Consider the following 19576-nt stretch of genomic DNA (forward strand, 5'->3'; position numbering starts at 1 on the left):
ATCGACACCGGTCTCCTCCCCGTGTCGGCACCGAGAGCTCTGGGTCGCCGAGGGATTCGGCACCCAGCAGGCATCGGCACCGAGAGGACCGCTCACCCTCTGTTCAGGAGGTGTCGATGCGCTCCACTCTGGACAGCCCGGAACAGCCTCCTCGCCCGGAACAGGTTCTGACGTCGACGCCTGCATCGACCTCTCAGCCTTTTTCTGCAGCCACTCTGAACGAGAGCCTCCGGGCCGTTCTCCCAGAGATTCTGGGAGAGCTGTTGCGCCCTACCCCTCCGGTACCGGCGGTGCTTGCGCCTCCGGTACCGTCGAGCGTGGCGCCGGCTGGTCCATCGCCCAGGTTGAGGTCCCCGACGTCGGTACCGCGTGCGGTGCCGACCGCGGCCACCTCCCAGGAAGGCTCCCCGACTACGTCGGCGGAGGGAGCTTCGCCGATGCGGGCGAGGGAGTCTACCTCTCGACGCCCCCATCGTGGACGTGGCTCCACGGAGTCGAGCCGGGCGAGGTTGCAGACACAGGTCCGTGAACTTGTGTCTGACACTGAGGGTGAGGCCTCGTGGGAGGACGAAGAAGACCCCAGATATTTCTCTGACGAGGAGTCTGAGGGTCTTCCTTCTGATCCCACTCCCTCTCCTGAAAGGCAGCTTTCTCCTCCTGAGAGTCTGTCTTTCGCTTCCTTTGTCCGGGAGATGTCTACGGCCATCCCCTTCCCGGTGGTTGTGGAGGACGAGCCCAGGGCTGAAATGTTTGAGCTCCTGGACTATCCTTCTCCACCTAAGGAAGCGTCCACTGTTCCCTTGCATCATGTCCTGAAAAAGACATTGCTTGCGAACTGGACCAAGCCATTAAGTAATCCCCACATTCCCAAGAAGATCGAGTCCCAGTACCGGATCCATGGGGACCCAGAGCTGATGCGCACTCAGTTGCCTCACGACTCTGGAGTTGTGGATTTGGCCCTAAAGAAGGCTAAGAGTTCTAGGGAGCATGCTTCGGCGCCCCCGGGCAAAGACCCTAGAACCTTAGACTCCTTTGGGAGGAAGGCCTACCATTCTTCTATGCTCGTGGCCAAGATCCAGTCTTACCAGCTCTACACGAGCATACACATGCGGAACAATGTGCGGCAGTTGGCGGGCTTGGTTGATGCTCTTCCCCCTGAGCAAGCCAAGCCTTTTCAGGAGGTGGTCAGGCAGCTGAAGGCGTGCAGAAAATTCCTGGCCAGAGGAGTTTATAACACTTTTGATGTTGCGTCCAGGGCCGCTGCTCAAGGTGTGGTGATGCGCAGGCTCTCATGGCTGCGTGCCGCCGACCTGGAGAATAGAATCCAGCAGCGGATTGCGGACTCGCCTTGCCGTGCGGACAACATTTTTGGGGAAAAAGTCGAGCAGGTGGTAGAGTCTCTCCACCAGCGGGACACCGCATTCGACAAGTTCTCCCGCCGGCAGCCTTCAGCATCTACCTCTACAGGTAGAAGATTTTTCGGGGGAAGGAAGACTGGTCCCTATGCTTCTGGTAAGCGTAGGTACAATCCTCCTTCCCGACAGCCTGCGGCCCAGGCTAAGCCCCAGTGCGCTCGCTCTCGTCAGCAGCGTGCGCCTCAACAAGGCCCCGCGGCTCCCCAGCAAAAGCAAGGGGCGAGCTTTTGACTGGCTCCAGCAGAGCATAGCCGACATCCAAGTGTCAGTGTCGGGCGACCTGCCAGTCGGAGGGAGGTTGAAAGCTTTTCACCAAAGGTGGCCTCTCATAACCTCCGATCAGTGGGTTCTGCAAATAGTCCGGCAAGGATACACCCTCAATTTGGCCTCAAAACCTCCAAATTGTCCACCGGGAGCTCAGTCTTACAGCTTCCAGCACAAGCAGGTACTTGCAGAGGAACTCTCCGCCCTTCTCAGCGCCAATGCGGTCGAGCCCGTGCCATCCGGTCAGGAAGGGCTGGGATTCTATTCCAGGTACTTCCTTGTGGAAAAGAAGACAGGGGGGATGCGTCCCATCCTAGACCTAAGGGCCCTGAACAAATATCTCGTAAAAGAAAAGTTCAGGATGCTTTCCCTGGGCACCCTCCTCCCCATGATTCAGCAAAACGATTGGCTATGCTCTCTGGACTTGAAGGATGCCTACACTCACATCCCGATACTGCCAGCTCACAGACAGTATCTGCGATTTCAGCTGGGCACACGCCACTTCCAGTACTGTGTGCTACCCTTTGGGCTCGCCTCTGCGCCCAGGGTGTTCACAAAGTGCTTGGCTGTAGTAGCAGCGGCACTTCGCAGGCTGGGGGTGCACGTGTTCCCATATCTCGAAGATTGGCTGGTGAAGAACACATCCGAGGCAGGAGCCCTGCAGTCCATGCAGATGACTATTCGCCTCCTGGAGCTACTGGGGTTTGTGATAAATTATCCAAAGTCCCATCTTCTCCCAGTGCAGAAACTCGAATTCATAGGAGCTCTGCTGGATTCTCGGACGGCTCGCGCCTATCTCCCAGAGACGAGGGCCAACAACTTGTTGTCCCTCGTCTCGCGGGTGCGAGCGTCCCAGCAGATCACAGCTCGGCAGATGTTGAGATTGCTGGGCCACATGGCCTCCACAGTTCATGTGACTCCCATGGCCCGCCTTCACATGAGATCTACTCAATGGACCCTAGCCTCCCAGTGGTATCAGGCCGCCGGGGGTCTAGAGGACGTGATCCACCTGTCCACGAGTTTTCTCAAATCCCTATATTGGTGGACGATTTGCTCCAATTTGACTCTGGGACGTCCCTTCCAAATTCCTCAGCCACAAAAGGTGCTGACCACGGATGCGTCCCTCCTGGGATGGGGAGCTCATGTCGATGGGCTTCACACCCAAGGAAGCTGGTCCCTCCAGGAACGCGATCTGCAGATCAATCTTCTGGAGTTACGAGCGATCTGGAACGCTCTGAAGGCTTTCAGAGATCGGCTGTCCCACCAAATTATCCAAATTCAGACAGACAACCAGGTTGCCATGTACTATGTCAACAAGCAGGGGGGCACCGGATCTCGCCCCCTGTGTCAGGAAGCCGTCAGCATGTGGCTCTGGGCTCGCCGTCACGGCATGGGGCTCCAAGCCACATATCTGGCAGGCGTAAACAACAGTCTGGCCGACAGGTTGAGCAGGATTATGCAACCTCACGAGTGGTCGCTCAATTCCCGTGTGGTACGACAGATCTTCCAGGTGTGGGGCACCCCCTTGGTAGATCTCTTCGCATCTCGAGTGAACCACAAAGTCCCTCAGTTCTGTTCCAGGCTTCAGGCCCACGGCAGACTGGCATCGGATGCCTTCCTCCTGGACTGGGGGGAGGGTCTGCTGTATGCTTATCCTCCCATACCTCTGGTGGGGAAGACTTTGTTGAAACTCAAGCAAGATCGAGGCACCATGATTCTGATTGCTCCTTTTTGGCCGCGTCAGATCTGGTTCCCTCTTCTTCTGGAGTTGTCCTCCGAAGAACCGTGGAGATTGGAGTGTTTTCCGACCCTCATCACACAGGACGAAGGGGCACTTCTGCATCCCAGCCTCCAGTCGCTGGCTCTTACGGCCTGGATGTTGAGGGCGTAGACTTTGCCTCTTTGGGTCTGTCAGAGGGTGTCTCCCGCATCTTGCTTGCTTCCAGGAAAGATTCCACTAAGAGAAGTTACTTCTTCCATTGGAGGAGGTTTGCCGTCTGGTGTGACAGCAAGGCCCTAGATCCTCGCTCTTGTCCTACACAGACCCTGCTTGAATACCTTCTGCACTTGTCTGAGTCTGGTCTCAAGACCAACTCTGTAAGGGTTCACCGTAGTGCAATCAGTGCTTACCATTACCATGTGGAAGGTAAGCCGATCTCAGGACAGCCTTTAGTTGTTCGCTTCATGAGAGGCTTGCTGTTGTCAAAGCCCCCTGTCAAGCCTCCTACAGTGTCATGGGATCTCAATGTCGTTCTCACCCAGCTGATGAAACCTCCTTTCGAGCCACTGAATTCCTGCCATCTGAAGTACTTGACTTGGAAGGTCATTTTCTTGGTGGCAGTTACTTCAGCTCGTAGAGTCAGTGAGCTTCAGGCCCTGGTAGCCCAGGCCCCTTACACCAAATTTCATCATAACAGAGTAGTCCTCCGCACTCACCCTAAGTTCTTGCCAAAGGTCGTGTCGGAGTTCCATCTAAACCAGTCAATTGTCTTGCCAACATTCTTTCCCCGTCCTCATTCCTGCCCTGCTGAACGTCAGCTGCACACATTGGACTGCAAGAGAGCATTGGCCTTCTACCTGGAGCGGACACAGCCCCACAGACAGTCCGCCCAATTGTTTGTTTCTTTTGATCCCAATAGGAGGGGAGTGGCTGTAGGGAAACGCACCATATCCAATTGGCTAGCAGATTGCATTTCCTTCACTTACTCCCAGGCGGGGCTGGCTCTTGAGGGTCATGTCACGGCTCATAATGTTAGAGCCATGGCTGCGTCGGTAGCCCACTTGAAGTCAGCCTCTATTGAAGAAATTTGCAAAGCTGCGACGTGGTCATCTGTCCACACATTCACATCTCATTACTGCCTGCAGCAGGATACCCGACGCGACAGTCGGTTCGGGCAGTCAGTTCTTCAGAACCTGTTTGGGCTTTAGGATCCAACTCCACCCCCCGAGGGCCCTGTTTGTTCTGTTCCAGGCTGCACTCTCAGTTAGTTGGTAAATTTTTTAGGTCAATTTCAGTTATGTCCTCGCCGTTGCGAGGCCCAATTGACCATGGTTGTTGTTTTGAGTGAGCCTGGGGGCTAGGGATACCCCATCAGTGAGAACAAGCAGCCTGCTTGTCCTCGGAGAAAGCGAATGCTACATACCTGTAGAAGGTATTCTCCGAGGACAGCAGGCTGATTGTTCTCACAAACCTGCCCGCCTCCCCTTTGGAGTTGAGTCTTCCCTTGAAGTGTATTGTCTTGCTACATACTGGACTGGCCGGCTCGAGCCGGTTTCGGGCGGGAAGACGGCCGCGCATGCGCGGTGCGCATGGGCGCGCGAGGACTAGCAAAGGCCTTTGCTAGTAAACTTTCCGATGGAGGGGGCTGCCGAGGACGTCAACCCATCAGTGAGAACAATCAGCCTGCTGTCCTCGGAGAATACCTTCTACAGGTATGTAGCATTCGCTTTACATCCTGAAACATCCAAACTTTGGCTCCAGCAAATAGAGCAGATGAATTTCGAAAATATAAACGTAACTTGGCATTAAGGTCCTGTTAAAAAACGAACGAGACTAATAATGTCGCTGTCTTGTCAGATATCGTCCAATGATTGTTCTAATATTGCCGATATATTCTCCAAATCCAAACTTTTATCTCCAGCTGCACCTGGTTCGCCCAACCTCTTCGCTTTCTTCTGAGGTAAATAATAAATTTTATTTAATAGAGGAAACGCTTCCTGGGGCATCTTTAATATCTCAGTTGAATATCTCTTAAGCATATCTGAGGGTGAAATTCCAGGAGTTTTTGGAAAATTCAAAATCCTTAAATTTAATCGTCCGTTGTAGTTCTCAATTTGTTCTATTTTGTTATGAATGAAAAGTTTATCTTTTACAACAGAAGCCTTAAATTCAGAGAATTGTTCTACTTCTTGTTGTAGATTTTTAAATCTATCTGTGAGATCTGTTTGGATCTTTTCTACTGTGCCTTGCAATTCACCAACTTTAACAGTTAAAACACTTACTTCACCTCGGGACTCCTGTAAAGAAGTCTCCATTTGTTTCAACACCAGCCATATCGTCTCTAGATTCACCTCCGTTGTCTTCCTGGGTTCCCCACAAACGATGAGGACTCTTGTCCCAGCAGCTTCCTTTGCAGTTCGGAATCCGTGCAGGGGCCTCACTAGTCACACTTCCGGCGGTGTTCGGCTCTCCTTTCCTTGCTGCCTCTGCTGCTGAAAACGGAGGGATTTTAGAAGCTGGAGGGGGGGATAACGATATTTCATTAGCCCGTAGTGAGTTCTCTTCTCCAGGGCTCTCTACAGCGGGTCCCTCCTCTCACCTCTCATGTCGCTGCGCTCCTCCAGGGTCTGCTCCAGGGGCAGCGACGTGAGAGGAGGAGCGGCTGCAGAGCTGACAGCCAATGCCTGATGGCTGCCTGCGGTGCCGCGCTTCCTTTTTAAAAACATTTTTGGTGGTTTAATTTGCTATTTTTGTTTTTGTACCGGCTGCTGCTGCTCAACAGGAGAAGCAGCAGTGGCCAGAAATGGCAGCTGACGTTGGACGGAGGGGGGAGCGGCGGCGACCTCGGGGGGTGGGGTGGAGGGGGGAGCAGTGGCTGCAGCGACCTCGAGGGGGGTGGAGGGGAGGGAGCGGTGGCACCCTGGGGGGCGGTGGAGGGGTGAGCAGCGGCGACCTCGGGGGGGGGCGTGGTGGCGAGGGCAGCAGGGGGAGGGGGTCCAGAGAACAGAGGGGGAGGGAGGGAGTCCTGAGACCAGAGAGGGAGGGGGGGAGGTATCTCTGTCATACAAACACACGCTCTCTCTCTTACAGTCAGTGTCTTTCTCTCACTCTCATACACTATCTATCACACACTCTGTCAACTCCCACCAAATGGTGGTTCAAAGCGGTTAATAGGGGTAGAAATAGGCATATTTTGTAAGTGGATCAGTGCTGACTTACATGCCCATTTCTCAATTTAACTGACTTATACAAAGTTGCCTTTATTATGCCTCAAGTATTTACAGATCAAAATTCAGCTCATAGCAGTCAGTGGTTTTTTTTTTTAATGTCTTTCATCACAATCATTTTATAATTGGATATTCAAATACCAGTGCTAAATGTCTGAACCTAATGCACCTGCTGGCACTTAACTGAGTATTGGTGATATTCAGAAGAGTACCCAGATAGTTAGGATAGCCTTTTTGCTGTCCTGACTTTATCTGCATAGTTCCCTGGTTAGCGGACTGCATATTGCTTCTACTTGGATAACTCCTGGCTCCACCCTGACTGCCCTGGTCATACCTGGATAGTACTGAGATAGTCTGTCAAGATTTCCAGTGGCACTATCTGGATAGGTGCTGCTGAAAATCCAGACATGATTCAATGAGCAGGGTTTTAGGGTAGGAGCCACTTCAGCCTGGGTAAGTACACTGAATATTGGGCCCTTTTTATTCTAGCACTTTATAACAGCTCATCTTTAATTATGTTCGGACACTAAATTAAACAGATTGGCTGCAGATGTTTCTGTCATATGTCTCCATGTTTTTGCTTTTGGAAGTTAGGATGGAGACAAACTTGACCCAATAGTCGCCGTGTTTCAGTAGGAGTCTGGATCAGGTGTTATTGCTTCATCACTGTGGAAGAAACTCCCTGAAAAGCAGATTTTGATATTTTCTTATTCAGACCCATTCTTTAAAGCCCTTATAGCTACACATTGCCATTTCTAAGGGACATCTCATCTCACAAACTTGCAGTGGTTGGAGACAAAGGCTTCAAAAAATGGTGTGCAAATAAGAAACCCACCAATACTTAAGCCATGCTTAGAAAATCCCACAATATATCCTATCCTCCTCCTTATGCTGCACAGGTGATATCTTAGAAACCACCACTGTCTTCTAACACATGAGTAATACCTTCTATTTATGTCCAGCAGATCATCAGATCATCCAAGAAAGGAAGATAGAAAAAAAACAAGGAGATCATCCTGTAGAATTGGAAGAAATTCAAAGACATTCAGAAAATGACTGTTTGACTATTTCCCGGGGATGTAAGAAGATTAACACAAGGAACTGTGAGCAGAAATCAGAGGAGCAAAGAGACCCTGCTGGAGACTCAATGGATGGAGTCAGTAAGTGTGAGAAAAATGACAGGGAGCTCAGTAACATCCATGAGCACCAGAGACACCTTGTAGAGAGCCCTTTCCAAACTAATAACAGTGATGAAGTGACTTCTAAATTTCACCAAGGAAAGAAAGGTATAGAGTGTAATAAAAGCTTCACTCGGGTTTCAAATCTAAAAAGGCACCAAAGGATCCAATTGGAAGACAAATCATTTACCTGTACAGAGTGTAATAAAAACTTCACTCGACTTTCAAGTCTAGAAATGCACCAAAGGATCCATACAGGGCACAAACCATTCATATGCACAGAGTGTAATAAAAGCTTCAGTCAACTTTCAAATCTAAAAAGGCACCAAAGGATCCACTTGGGAGACAAATCTTTTACCTGTACAGAGTGTAATAAAAGCTTCACTCGGCTTTCAAGTGTAAAAATGCACCAAAGGGTCTGCTTGGGCGACAAATCATTTACTTGTAAAGACTGTAATAAAATCTTCACTCGGCGTTCAAGTCTAAAAACGCACCAAAGGATCCACTTGGGAGACAAATCATTTACATGTACAGAGTGTAATAAAAGCTTCATTCATCTTTCAAGTCTAAAAGCACACCAAATGATCCACTTGGGAGACAAATCATTTACCTGTACAGAGTGTAATAAAAGCTTCATTGATCTTTCAAATTTAAAAGCGCACCAAATGATCCACACAGGGCACAAACCATTCACATGTACAGAGTGTAATAAAAGCTTCACTCGGCGTTCAATTCTAAAAACGCACCAAAGGATCCACTTGGGATACAAATCATTTACCTGCACAAAGTGTAATAAAAGCTTCACTCGGCTTTCAACACTAAAAGTGCACCAAATGATCCACTTGGGAGACAAATCATTTACCTGTACAGAGTGTAATAAAAGCTTCTTTCACCTTTCAAATCTAAAAATGCACCAAAGGATCCACACGGGGCACAAACCATTCACGTGTACAGAGTGTATTAAAAGCTTCACTCGGCTTTCAACACTAAAAGTGCACCAAATGATCCACTTCGGAGACAAATCATTTATCTGTACAGAGTGTAATAAAAGCTTCTTTCACCTTTCAAATCTAAAAGTGCACCAAAGGATCCACATGGGGCACAAACCATTCACGTGTATAGAGTGCAACAATAGCTTCAGTTACCTTTCAAGTCTAAAAAGGCACCAAAGGATCCACTTGGAAGACAAATCATTTACCTGTACAGAGTGTAATAAAAGCTTCACTCAACTTTCAAGTCTAAAAATACACCAAAAGATCCATACGGGAGAAAAAGCATATACATGTACAGAGTGTAATAAATGCTTTACTCGACTTTCAACTGTAAAAGTGCACCAAAGGATCCACACAAGTGAGAAACCATATATATGTACTGAGTAATTTAAGTTTTACTTGGCTTTCACATCTGAAAGTGCACCAACGGATCCACACGGAAGACAAACCATATATATGTACTGAGTGTAATAAAAAACTTCACTCACCTTTCAAATCTAAAAGCCCACCAAAAGATCCACACAGGACACAAGAGTGTAATAAAAGCTTCACTCGGGTTTCAGATCTAAAAAGGCACCAAAGGATCCAATTGGGAGGCAAATCATTTACCTATACAGAGTGTAATTTAAAAAAATATATATTTATTTAGGACTTCCGGTTGGGGAATGGAGCAGTGAGGCGGGAGACGCAGCTGCTCCGGGACACTGATTAATCAGCGCTCGAAATAAATGTCCTTATCAGCAAAACTGCGCTCAGAAAGCAGTACGAGCCAACCAAACATCAAGAACGGCACGATAGTAGGAAAGTAAAGAAGCGAATGGCGGCAAAATCAGGGCGGAAAGAGCCTAAGGAGAGAGCGCGCCCGGGGGACTCCCGAGATGGCAGACAAAGGCTTGCCGGACTCACCCTCGCCCAGTTCGCTGTGGGCTGCTGAAATCACCGAAGAGGTAAAAGCGGCGGTGGAACAAACAGTAGGGCAGAAGCTGCAGTTAATCATTGACAAATTGGATGGGATGGAGGAGCGGCAGGCAGCAATAGTGACAGACCTCCATGAGGCGCAGCAGCGCTTGGGGCAGGCGGAAGAGGAGATCCGGAAAGTGGCGGAGGAGCAGCCAAGATTAGCTTCTAGACTGGCAGAAATGGAATCGCGGAGAGAAAACTTAGAAAACCGCTCGAGGCGGAACAACTTGCGGCTAGTGGGGCTCCCAGAGAGCGTGCCTGATAAGAATCTTGGTGCCTTTTTGGAAAAATGGCTCCCGGAATCGCTGGCGAATGCAGGCCTCGCGGGAAAGTTGAAAATCAAGAAAGCGCACAGGCTGGGGCCCCGCAGAGAGAATATGAACAGGCCACGAGTGACTATTCTAAAAGTCTTAAACTACGCACATAAGGTAGAGATGCTTCAAAATGTACGAGCAGGGAAACAGCTGGAATACTAAAGCTCTAAAGTACTCTGTTTCCAGGACTATTCGCTGAAGGTATCCACAGCATGGAGGGAGTTTGCGCCCATCTGCTCCAAATTGTTTGCCCTTAAATACAAATTTAGTCTTCTGTACCCGGCGCGCCTGAAAATAATAAATAATGGCCAGGCAGTATATTTTGACAAAGTACGGGAGGCCAAAGACTATGTTGCCAAGCTGACAGGAGCACAGGAAGGAGAGCGGGGAGAGGACAGCGGTTGAAATAGACAGTTCAAGTGGAGTCAAGGGATTCTGAATTTACCCACACGTGGGAGAGAAGATGGAGTGCTTCCTGGTTGGATGTTGCACACGTTGGTGCCGATTCAAGTTTTGAACTTTGCAAGTTTGACTTTGAGGTTATGGACCAGATCGGGGAGAGGACAGCGGTTGAAATAGACGGTTCAAGCGGAGTCAAGGGATTCTGAGTTTATCCACATATGGGAGAGAAGATGGAGTGCTTCCTGGTTGGATGTTGCACACGTTGATGCCGATTCAAGTTTTGAACTTTGCAAGTTTGACTTTGAGGTTATGGACCAGATCATTAAAGCGGCAAGGACATTAAGAGGGCAGGAGCTCTCGATGTTGCAAGAGACTGTCCTAATCCTTGGAAAGGAAGTTCAATGTCTATAGGCATGTTGGGGGTAATGTATGTTGGGGTGGGGGTAGGGAGGGACGGGGTGGGGGGCAGAAGTGGAGAGAAGACAACAGGTCGGGAGAGCGAACGTGGATGCAAGAGAAGTATGTGAGCTGGGAGAGTATGACTGGAAATGGTTGTAGGGGGTCTAAGGCAGCAGATGGGAAGGATTGCCCATGAGGTGATGCCTGGGACATCTCTTGGGTGACTAAAGTACAAAATCAGAAGGTAGAAGTGTCAGACGCAGCGGGGGGGATGTTGGAGTTAAAGATTGTGACATGGAACGTAGGAGGCGTACATTCCCCAATAAAGAGACAAAAAATCTTAAAAGTACTTAATGATCAGAAAACAACGGTAGCCTTTCTGCAAGAAACCCACTTGTCACAAGTAGAACATGAGAAGCTGAAGCGTTGGTGGGTGGGAGAAATCATGGGATCCCCAGCGGTGGACGGAAAAGGTGGGGTAATAATTCTAATTCGGAAGGGAATACATGTAAAAGTTAAGAAAACAATCCAGGATAATCAGGGGAGGTATGTGTTGGTGTCCATAGAGCTGGATAGGAAACCTTTTTTGCTGTGTAACGTCTATGCACCTAATAACTTTGAGAGGTTGTTTTATAGGCAACTTCTCCGCAGAGTACAGGACATGGGAGAGGGAGCTGTTATTTTGGGAGGGGACCTTAACAAAGTAATGGATCCCAGGTTGGACCGGTCCAGGCCCACGGGGAGAGAGCTGTCCAGGACTCAGAGGGGCATTGGGATGTTGGAGGAGGCCCTGGATGTAGTGGACGCGTGGAGAACCCTGAACCCGCTAGAGCGGGACTTCACACACTTATCTCGAGCGCACGCCACGCTCTCACGCATTGATTACATACTGATTGCAAGGGAGCAACTAACACAAGTAACGAGAACAAAAATTGGCCCTATAGTAGTGTCCGATCACGCTTGGGTATTCATGGAGCTGAGAGTGGAAGGAGAACCGCAGGGGGCTCTCTCCTGGCGCTTTCTGACCTACTTGTATAAAGATAGTCAGTTTTTACCACAACTAATGGATAGCTGGAGACAGTACCAAGCGGAGAACGAGGCCCATAGAGAGGACCCAGTGCTTTTCTGGGAAGACGCGAAAGTGGTTCTCCGAGAAGAAACTATAGCATATACAAGTTTCAGGAAGAAGGCAAGGCAGAGGGAAGTGCTTAGGTTGGAGAAGAGGGTGACAGCGCTGAGGAGGCAATATGGATGCACGCACTCGCAGGAAGTGCGAGCCCACTTATTGGAAGCACAGCAGGCTCTTAATGAGCTGTTACACCAAAAGGCCCAAAAATCAGCAATATATTATAGATATCAACTATATAAATTTGCCAACAAGTGGGGAAGTTTTTTGGCACGGCTAATAAATAGGCGGGTGGGATCCCGGAAAGTGCTCTCATTAGAAAATAAACAAAGGGTGATGAAGTATACGGATAGAGAAATTGCTGAGATCTTTAAACATTTTTATGAGGAGCTGTATAAGCCGCAAGAGGAGATCATTACACCCAGTGCAGCCTATCTTGGGAGTGTCGAACTGCCCCGGTTGAGCACTGCAGATTTGCGGACCTTAAACGCGGCAATAACGGAAGATGAGGTGGACTGGGTGTTAAAGCAGAGCCCCCTAGGTAAAACACCGGGTCCGGATGGGTTGGGCAATGAATTTTACAAATTGCTTAGACCTGAAATTGGGACAATACTCTCAGAGGTGTTTAACTTGGTGATCAGACAGGGGCAGTTGCCAAAACATTTGAACCAAGCTAATATAACAGTTATACTAAAGCCGGGTAGACCGGCACACCTACCAGAGTCTTACAGGCCCATCTCCCTCTTGAACTCAGAGACAAAATTTATCGCCAAGATACTAGCCAACCGGTTATCCCGGTTCCTTCCATCTGTGCTGGAGAAATCGCAGGTAGGCTTTGTTAAAGGTCGGAAAATAATTAAGAATATGAGAAGGATAATAGGGGCATTAGAGAGAGTGCGGAGGGATGGAAAGCAGGCTATGCTCATAAGCTTTGATGCCGAAAAAGCTTTCCACAGAGTGGACTGAGGTTTCATGTTTGAAACGCTAAAGGCTTACGGTATTACAGGGTTTTTTTGAGCAAGCAGTAGCGACACTATATCAGGACCCCAAGGCGACAGTTAATGTAAATGGCTTGTGCTCCGAGTGGTTCTCCATAGGTCGGGGAACCCGACAGGGATGCCCCCTCTCCCTGCTTTTATTCGTGATGACCTTAGATCCACTCCTAAGGGAGATAGACGGTAATGCAGACATAAAGGGAGTCCGAATTAAAGACCAGGAGTTTAAAACTGCCGCCTTTGCGGACGATTTATTGGTATTGATTACGGACCCCCAGTATTCTCTGGGGCAGTTGATGGAAAGCCTACGGGAATATGGGGATTACTCGGGGTTTGAGTTGAACCTGGAGAAGTCGGAGGCTCTAGTGAGCGCAAGAGTGGGAAGGGCAATATGGGATCAGGCACCACTTCGTCAAGCAAGTGAATCATTTAAATATCTGGGGATTCACATGCCGATGGACCCAGCGCAATTATATAGCTCTTACGTTCCACAGCTTCTCCGGGACACCAAAGCGCAACTGGCGGCGTGGGTGTCCTTCATGGGCAGGGTGCACTTATACTGAATGATAGTATTCCCGAGATGGCTGTACGTGCTGCAGACTCTGCCTCTCAAGTTATTGATCAAAAATTTGAAGACTTTACAGAGATATGTAGCGTGGTTCTGCTGGGCAGGGAAAAAACCAAAAATGAGGTGGCGGCATGTATACGGCGCACAGAATAAAGGTGGGCTGGGTATGCCCGACATAAAAGATTATAACCAGGCTTGTTTGATAAGACACCTGAGAGATTGGGTCCTGGGCACGTCAACCTATACAGATATAGGATGGGAGCAAGAGTATTTTCGACCATGGTCCCTGAGCTATTTGCTGCACGCAAAAAGAGGGGGAATACCAATCCAGATAAAAGGTAGTGTACTTTTGCAGCCCATGTGATACACTTGGAGGATGCTGCTCGGTTTCTGGGGACAAGATCCAGAGAGTAGTGTCCTCTTATCAATAGTAGGGAATGCAGAGTTCCCAACGGGAGGGGACAACCAAATTTTTAGAGATCTAGAAAGCAAGGGGGTGACACTTTTAGAGAATTTCATCCAGACAGATGGGAAGTTGCTGCCCTTGAGGGAGTTTGAGGGGCGATGTGCGGGAGGTCCACTGACAACCCTGGCGTACCTACAACTAGCGCATTATATTAGAGGACTGCCTGGGTCAACACTCACTGGCATTTGGGGGGCGAATTAGAGATTTTCTAAGCGGGGACGCAGCTGGCCAAGTATCAATCTCATGGTTCCATAAGGCGCTAGGAGACTTCAAATCTAAGAAGGCTATAGGAGAGGTGGTTGAACGTTGGGAGAAGGAGGTAGGGGGAAGAATAGTCGAAGGGCAGGTCATGGCAGCGCTTAAAGGAATTAGTGCATAATGCAGAACTGCAAGAATGTCATTTTAGATCGATACACAGGGCCTATTTTTCGGGCAAACAAGCGTGGTATGCGGGACTAGAAGGCTCGGATAGGTGTAGGAAGTGTGCAGCGCTCATGCCCTCCTTAGCTCATGGGATGTGGCAGTGTAGGCCCATTCGGGGTTTCTGGACAGCTCTCGCCCGCTTTGTTTCAGAGACTTGGGATGTAGGATTCAGTTCACCTTTGCTCGAATAATGTTCAGTTCATTGATGATATGGGCTGCAGGGACCAGAGAAGAGAAATTATTTCTCAGCAAATCCTGCATTCTGGGGAAGAAGTGCATACTAAATCATTGGATCTCAGACACCCCACCCTCGTATTGGTATTGGAGAAACAAACTACGTGAGCTCATGTTGTGGGAGGCAAAGGGTGCCAGGTACACAGCAAAACGACGACAATAGTTTATTAGAACATGGAAAGCTTACTTGAATGTGTTTGCTCCCAGAACTAGAAGTCAGGGGTTAAATGAGTTGGGGTAAGTGGGGAGGGGATGGGAAGGAGATTGTATAAGGGATTTATAGGGATACACAGGATGGATGCTGCGCCGAATTGATCTGGATTTCTAACATATGCCACACTGCAAATAGTAAGGTGAAGGGGCAGAGAGGCGGAAGATGGAAGGGCAGGGGGACTGGGACCAACTAGCAGGAAGCAGCATGCACTGTATTAGTTAAAAGGCCCACTATAGTTGGATAATATATGTAGAGATAGTGGTGGTGTTATATATGTGTATGATATGCGTCGACTGTCCATACAAACTGTACTCACATAGGAGGGGGGGGTAGGATGTAGATATGCACAGAGCGTCAGTAGAAAACAATTAAGCAAAGTGGAATACATTGAATCCAAGCTTTGAGTATGGGGGTTAGTTAAGCAGTGAAGTGCACAATAAGATCGTAATCACAGTGCTTGGGAGGGGAGGGGGAGGTGGTTAGGGGAGTAATTACAAAATTCTAGACTGCAGAATTGCGTGACCATTGTATAAAAGTATGTGTAGCGCTTTGACTCTTGATTCATTGGAATGTACATGTTTATTTCACATGCTGAATTGTTAATAAAAACTGTTAAACATTAAAAATATTTATTTATGCATTTTCAATATTACATTCATATTTATACAAATGCAAAGAAATCAGAAATATAAAGTAAAATGAAACATTATCCCTTAACAAGGTTAGGCAATTTTAACTTCAAACATTGACCACAATTTTGGGACAAGATACAGGAAATTAATATGAATCTGAAAACAAATAATCTGAGAGGGGAACACATTCTGCTCGCTAGTTGGCATTACACGCATATTATCCTGTGTGAGAATTCAGGTAGGAGCATCACCCTTTTCCTTAGATAATGTATATTCTTGCATTTTCTTCGGGTCAAGAAATACATACCGTATTTTTCGGACTATAAGACGCACCGGACCATAAGACGCACCTAGGTTTTAGAGGAGGAAAATAGAAAAAAAAAGTTTGAAGCAAAACGTGGGGTAAAATATTTAATAACATACCATAAATAACAATATTTAACCAATGTAAATGTAAACAGAACTCAACAGCAGCATTAACAACCATTATTACTGACTTTAAGCTTTAAGTACAGAAACTACTCTAATCATCAGGGAACCCCAAGAACTCCTCGTCACTACTGTCCACATTTATGAGGCCTCAGAATCACTAGCATCACTGTCTTCACTCTGTTCATAGAGGATGTCATCTTCAGAGCCGTCTAAGGCATTGCTGATGCCACATTTTTTGAAGGACCTCACAACGGTTTCATCCTTAACTGACTGCCATGAGGTTTTCACCCACTCACAAACTTGGGTGAAAGTGGGCCTCTTCATTCGTCCAGTTGGTGTCAGATCATGATTTCCAGCAGCCATCCATTTATTCCACTCTTCTCTCATTAAAACTTTAAATGGCTTGTTGATGGAAACGTCCAAAGGTTGCAACTGGCTGCTAAGCCCCCCAGGAATTACGGCTAGATGGGTTTTCTCTTCTTTAAATCTCTTTTTTGTGGCTTCAGTGATATGTGCCCTAAACTGGTCAAGCACTAATAGAGCAGGTTTTTTCAGAAGCCCTCCAGGACGTTTGGACCACACTTTTTCTATCCATATCTTCATGCCATTTTCGTCCATCCATCCTTTGTCATGAACATGAACAATAACTCCTCTTGGGATTGCCTCTTTTAGCATGGTTTTTCTCTTGAAAATCAGCATTGGTGGCAGTTTGGTGCCATCTGCACAGCAGGACAACACAACCGTGTAATGGGTTTTCTCATGCCCTGAGGTTTTCACGGTTATGGTTTTGGCACCTTTCACATCAACAGTCTTGTTTGATGGAACATCAAAGGTTAACGGGACTTCATCCATGTTCCCAATCTGGCTTATTTCAAATCCATTTTTCTTTCTTGCATCCAGTACAAATTTGTGAAAAGACACAATCATGGATTCATATTCTATAGGCATTTTTTGTGCAATCCTACTTTTGGTGCGCATAGCAAGACCACATCTCTTCATAAATCTGTGGCACCATGATGGTGATCCAGTGAAGTCCTCAATGCCTTTCTCTGTAGCAAGACGTTTGGCTTCATATATGATCATTTTTGTAGATACTGAAAAGCCATTGTTCTCCGAGGACAAGCAGGCTGCTTGTTCTCACTGATGGGTGACGTCCTCGGCAGCCCCTCCAATCGGAATCTTCCTAGCAAAGTCCTTTGCTAGCTCCCGCGCGCACCGCGCATGCGCGGCCGTCTTCCCGCCCGAAACCGGCTCGAGCCGGCCAGTCTTCTTTCGTCCGCACTCGGTACGGCTGTGTTTTTTGTCGTGTCGAGCCCCGGAGAGTCGACCTCGCGCGTCCGTTTTATATTGACGTGTTTTTCTTCGGAAAAGTTCTGTAAATTTGTCGGGAAGTGCTCCGAAAACCCCCTTGGGTCTCGTTTTCCCTTCCCGTATTTCCAGTTTTTGCCCCGGTAAGTTTTCTTTCGTCGTCGGGGTAGGCCTTCTTTCGGCCTCGGTTGAGATTTTTTCTCCCTTAAAGTTTTGGTGCTCCAAATTCGTCATTTCGGATTTTGACTTCGCCGGCGTGATTTTTCCGCCCATGACATCGAAGCCTTCCAGCGGCTTCAAGAAGTGCACCCAGTGCGCCCGGGTAATCTCGCTCACTGATAGGCACTCTTCGTGTCTTCAGTGTCTGGGGGCCGAGCACCGTCCCCAGAACTGTAGTCTGTGTTCCCTGTTACAAAGGCGGACTCAAGTAGCGAGATTAGCCCAGTGGAACGTTTTGTTCTCGGGCTCTTCGTCGGCATCGGCACCGGGGTCATCGTGTGCATCGACGTCATCAGCATCCAGACCTTCACCCTTGGCTGCCAGTGCATCGAGTGCATCGAGGCATCGGCGCCGAGACATCGGATAGCTGCATCGACGTCGGTGGTACCGGGACCTCGTCTCCTGATGTCGTCGGACGGTGGTGCATCGAGTGGAGTGCAGGTGAGGGATGTCCATTCCCCTGCTGGTGGCGGTGAGCCCTCGGGTGGGTCTCCTCCTACCCTGAGGGCTCCTGCGGTACAGCCCCCCCGAGATCGACCCTCTTCGGTCTCGGCCCCGAGGAAGCGACGGATGGATTCTACGTCCTCCTCGTCGGTGCCGGGGAGCTCCGGTGACATGCTTCGGAAGAAGTCGAAGAAGCATCGACACCGGTCCCCTCCCCGTGTCGGCACCGAGAGCTCTGGGTCGCCGAGGGAGTCGGCACCCAGCAGGCATCGGCACCGAGAGGACCGCTCACCCTCTGTTCAGGAGGTGTCGATGCGCTCCACTCTGGACAGCCCGGAACAGCCTCCACGCCCGGAACAGGTTCTGACGTCGACGCCTGCATCGACCTCCATGCCTTTCTCTGCAGCCGCTCTGAACGAGAGCCTCCGGGCCGTTCTCACAGAGATTCTGGGAGAGCTGTTGCGCCCTACCCCTCCGGTACCGGCGGTGCTTGCGCCTCCGGTACCGTCGAGCGTGGCGCCGGCTGGCCCATCGCCCGGGGTGAGGTCCCCGACGTCGGTACCGCGTGCGGTGCCGACTGCGGCCACCTCCAAGGAGGGCTCCCCGACTACGTCGGCGGAGGGAGCTTCGCCGATGCGGGCGAGGGAGTCTACCTCTCGACGCCCCCATCGTGGACGTGGCTCCACTGAGTCGAGCCGGGCGCGGTTGCAGACGCAGGTCCGTGAACTTGTGTCTGACACCGAGGGTGAGGCCTCGTGGGAAGAAGAAGAAGACCCCAGATATTTCTCTGACGAGGAGTCTGAGGGTCTTCCTTCTGATCCCACTCCCTCTCCTGAAAGACAGCTTTCTCCTCCCGAGAGTCTGTCTTTTGCTTCCTTTGTCCGGGAGATGTCTACGGCCATCCCCTTCCCGGTGGTTATGGAGGACGAGCCCAGGGCTGAAATGTTTGAGCTCCTGGACTATCCTTCTCCACCTAAGGAAGCGTCCACTGTTCCCTTGCACCATGTCCTGAAAAAGACATTGCTTGCGAACTGGACCAAGCCACTAAGTAATCCCCACATCCCCAAGAAGATCGAGTCCCAGTACCGGATCCATGGGGACCCAGAGCTGATGCGCACCCAGTTGCCTCACGACTCTGGAGTTGTGGATCTGGCCCTAAAGAAGGCTAAGAGTTCTAGGGAGCATGCTTCGGCGCCCCCGGGCAAAGACTCTAGAACCTTAGACTCCTTTGGGAGGAAGGCCTACCATTCTTCTATGCTCGTGGCCAAGATTCAGTCTTACCAGCTCTACACGAGCATACACATGTGGAATAATGTGCGGCAGTTGGCGGGCTTGGTTGATGCTCTTCCCCCCGAGCAAGCCAAGCCTTTTCAGGAGGTGGTCAGGCAGCTGAAGGCGTGCAGAAAATTCCTGGCCAGAGGAGTGTATGACACTTTTGATGTTGCGTCCAGGGCCGCTGCTCAAGGTGTGGTGATGCGCAGGCTCTCATGGCTGCGTGCCGCCGACCTGGAGAATAGACTCCAGCAGCGGATTGCGGACTCGCCTTGCCGTGCGGACAATATTTTTGGAGAGAAAGTCGAACAGGTGGTAGAGTCTCTCCACCAGCGGGACACCGCATTCGACAAGTTCTCCCGCCGGCAGCCT

At 49.5% G+C, this 19576-nt stretch overlaps 1 protein-coding gene across 1 annotated transcript in view; it reads right to left on the reverse strand.

Moving 5' to 3' along the window:
- Positions 1-19576, reverse strand: part of LOC115459884 (zinc finger protein 624-like) — a 155838-nt gene that overhangs the window by 55918 nt on the left and 80344 nt on the right. Inside the window, exon 4 of the mRNA XM_030189738.1 lies at positions 16120-17055. Coding sequence (XP_030045598.1) covers positions 16120-17055 — 936 coding nt within the window. The remainder of the gene's footprint in view (positions 1-16119; positions 17056-19576) is intronic.

The sequence above is a fragment of the Microcaecilia unicolor genome, chromosome 1 (assembly GCF_901765095.1).
Source record: "Microcaecilia unicolor chromosome 1, aMicUni1.1, whole genome shotgun sequence".
Taxonomy (NCBI): domain Eukaryota; kingdom Metazoa; phylum Chordata; class Amphibia; order Gymnophiona; family Siphonopidae; genus Microcaecilia; species Microcaecilia unicolor.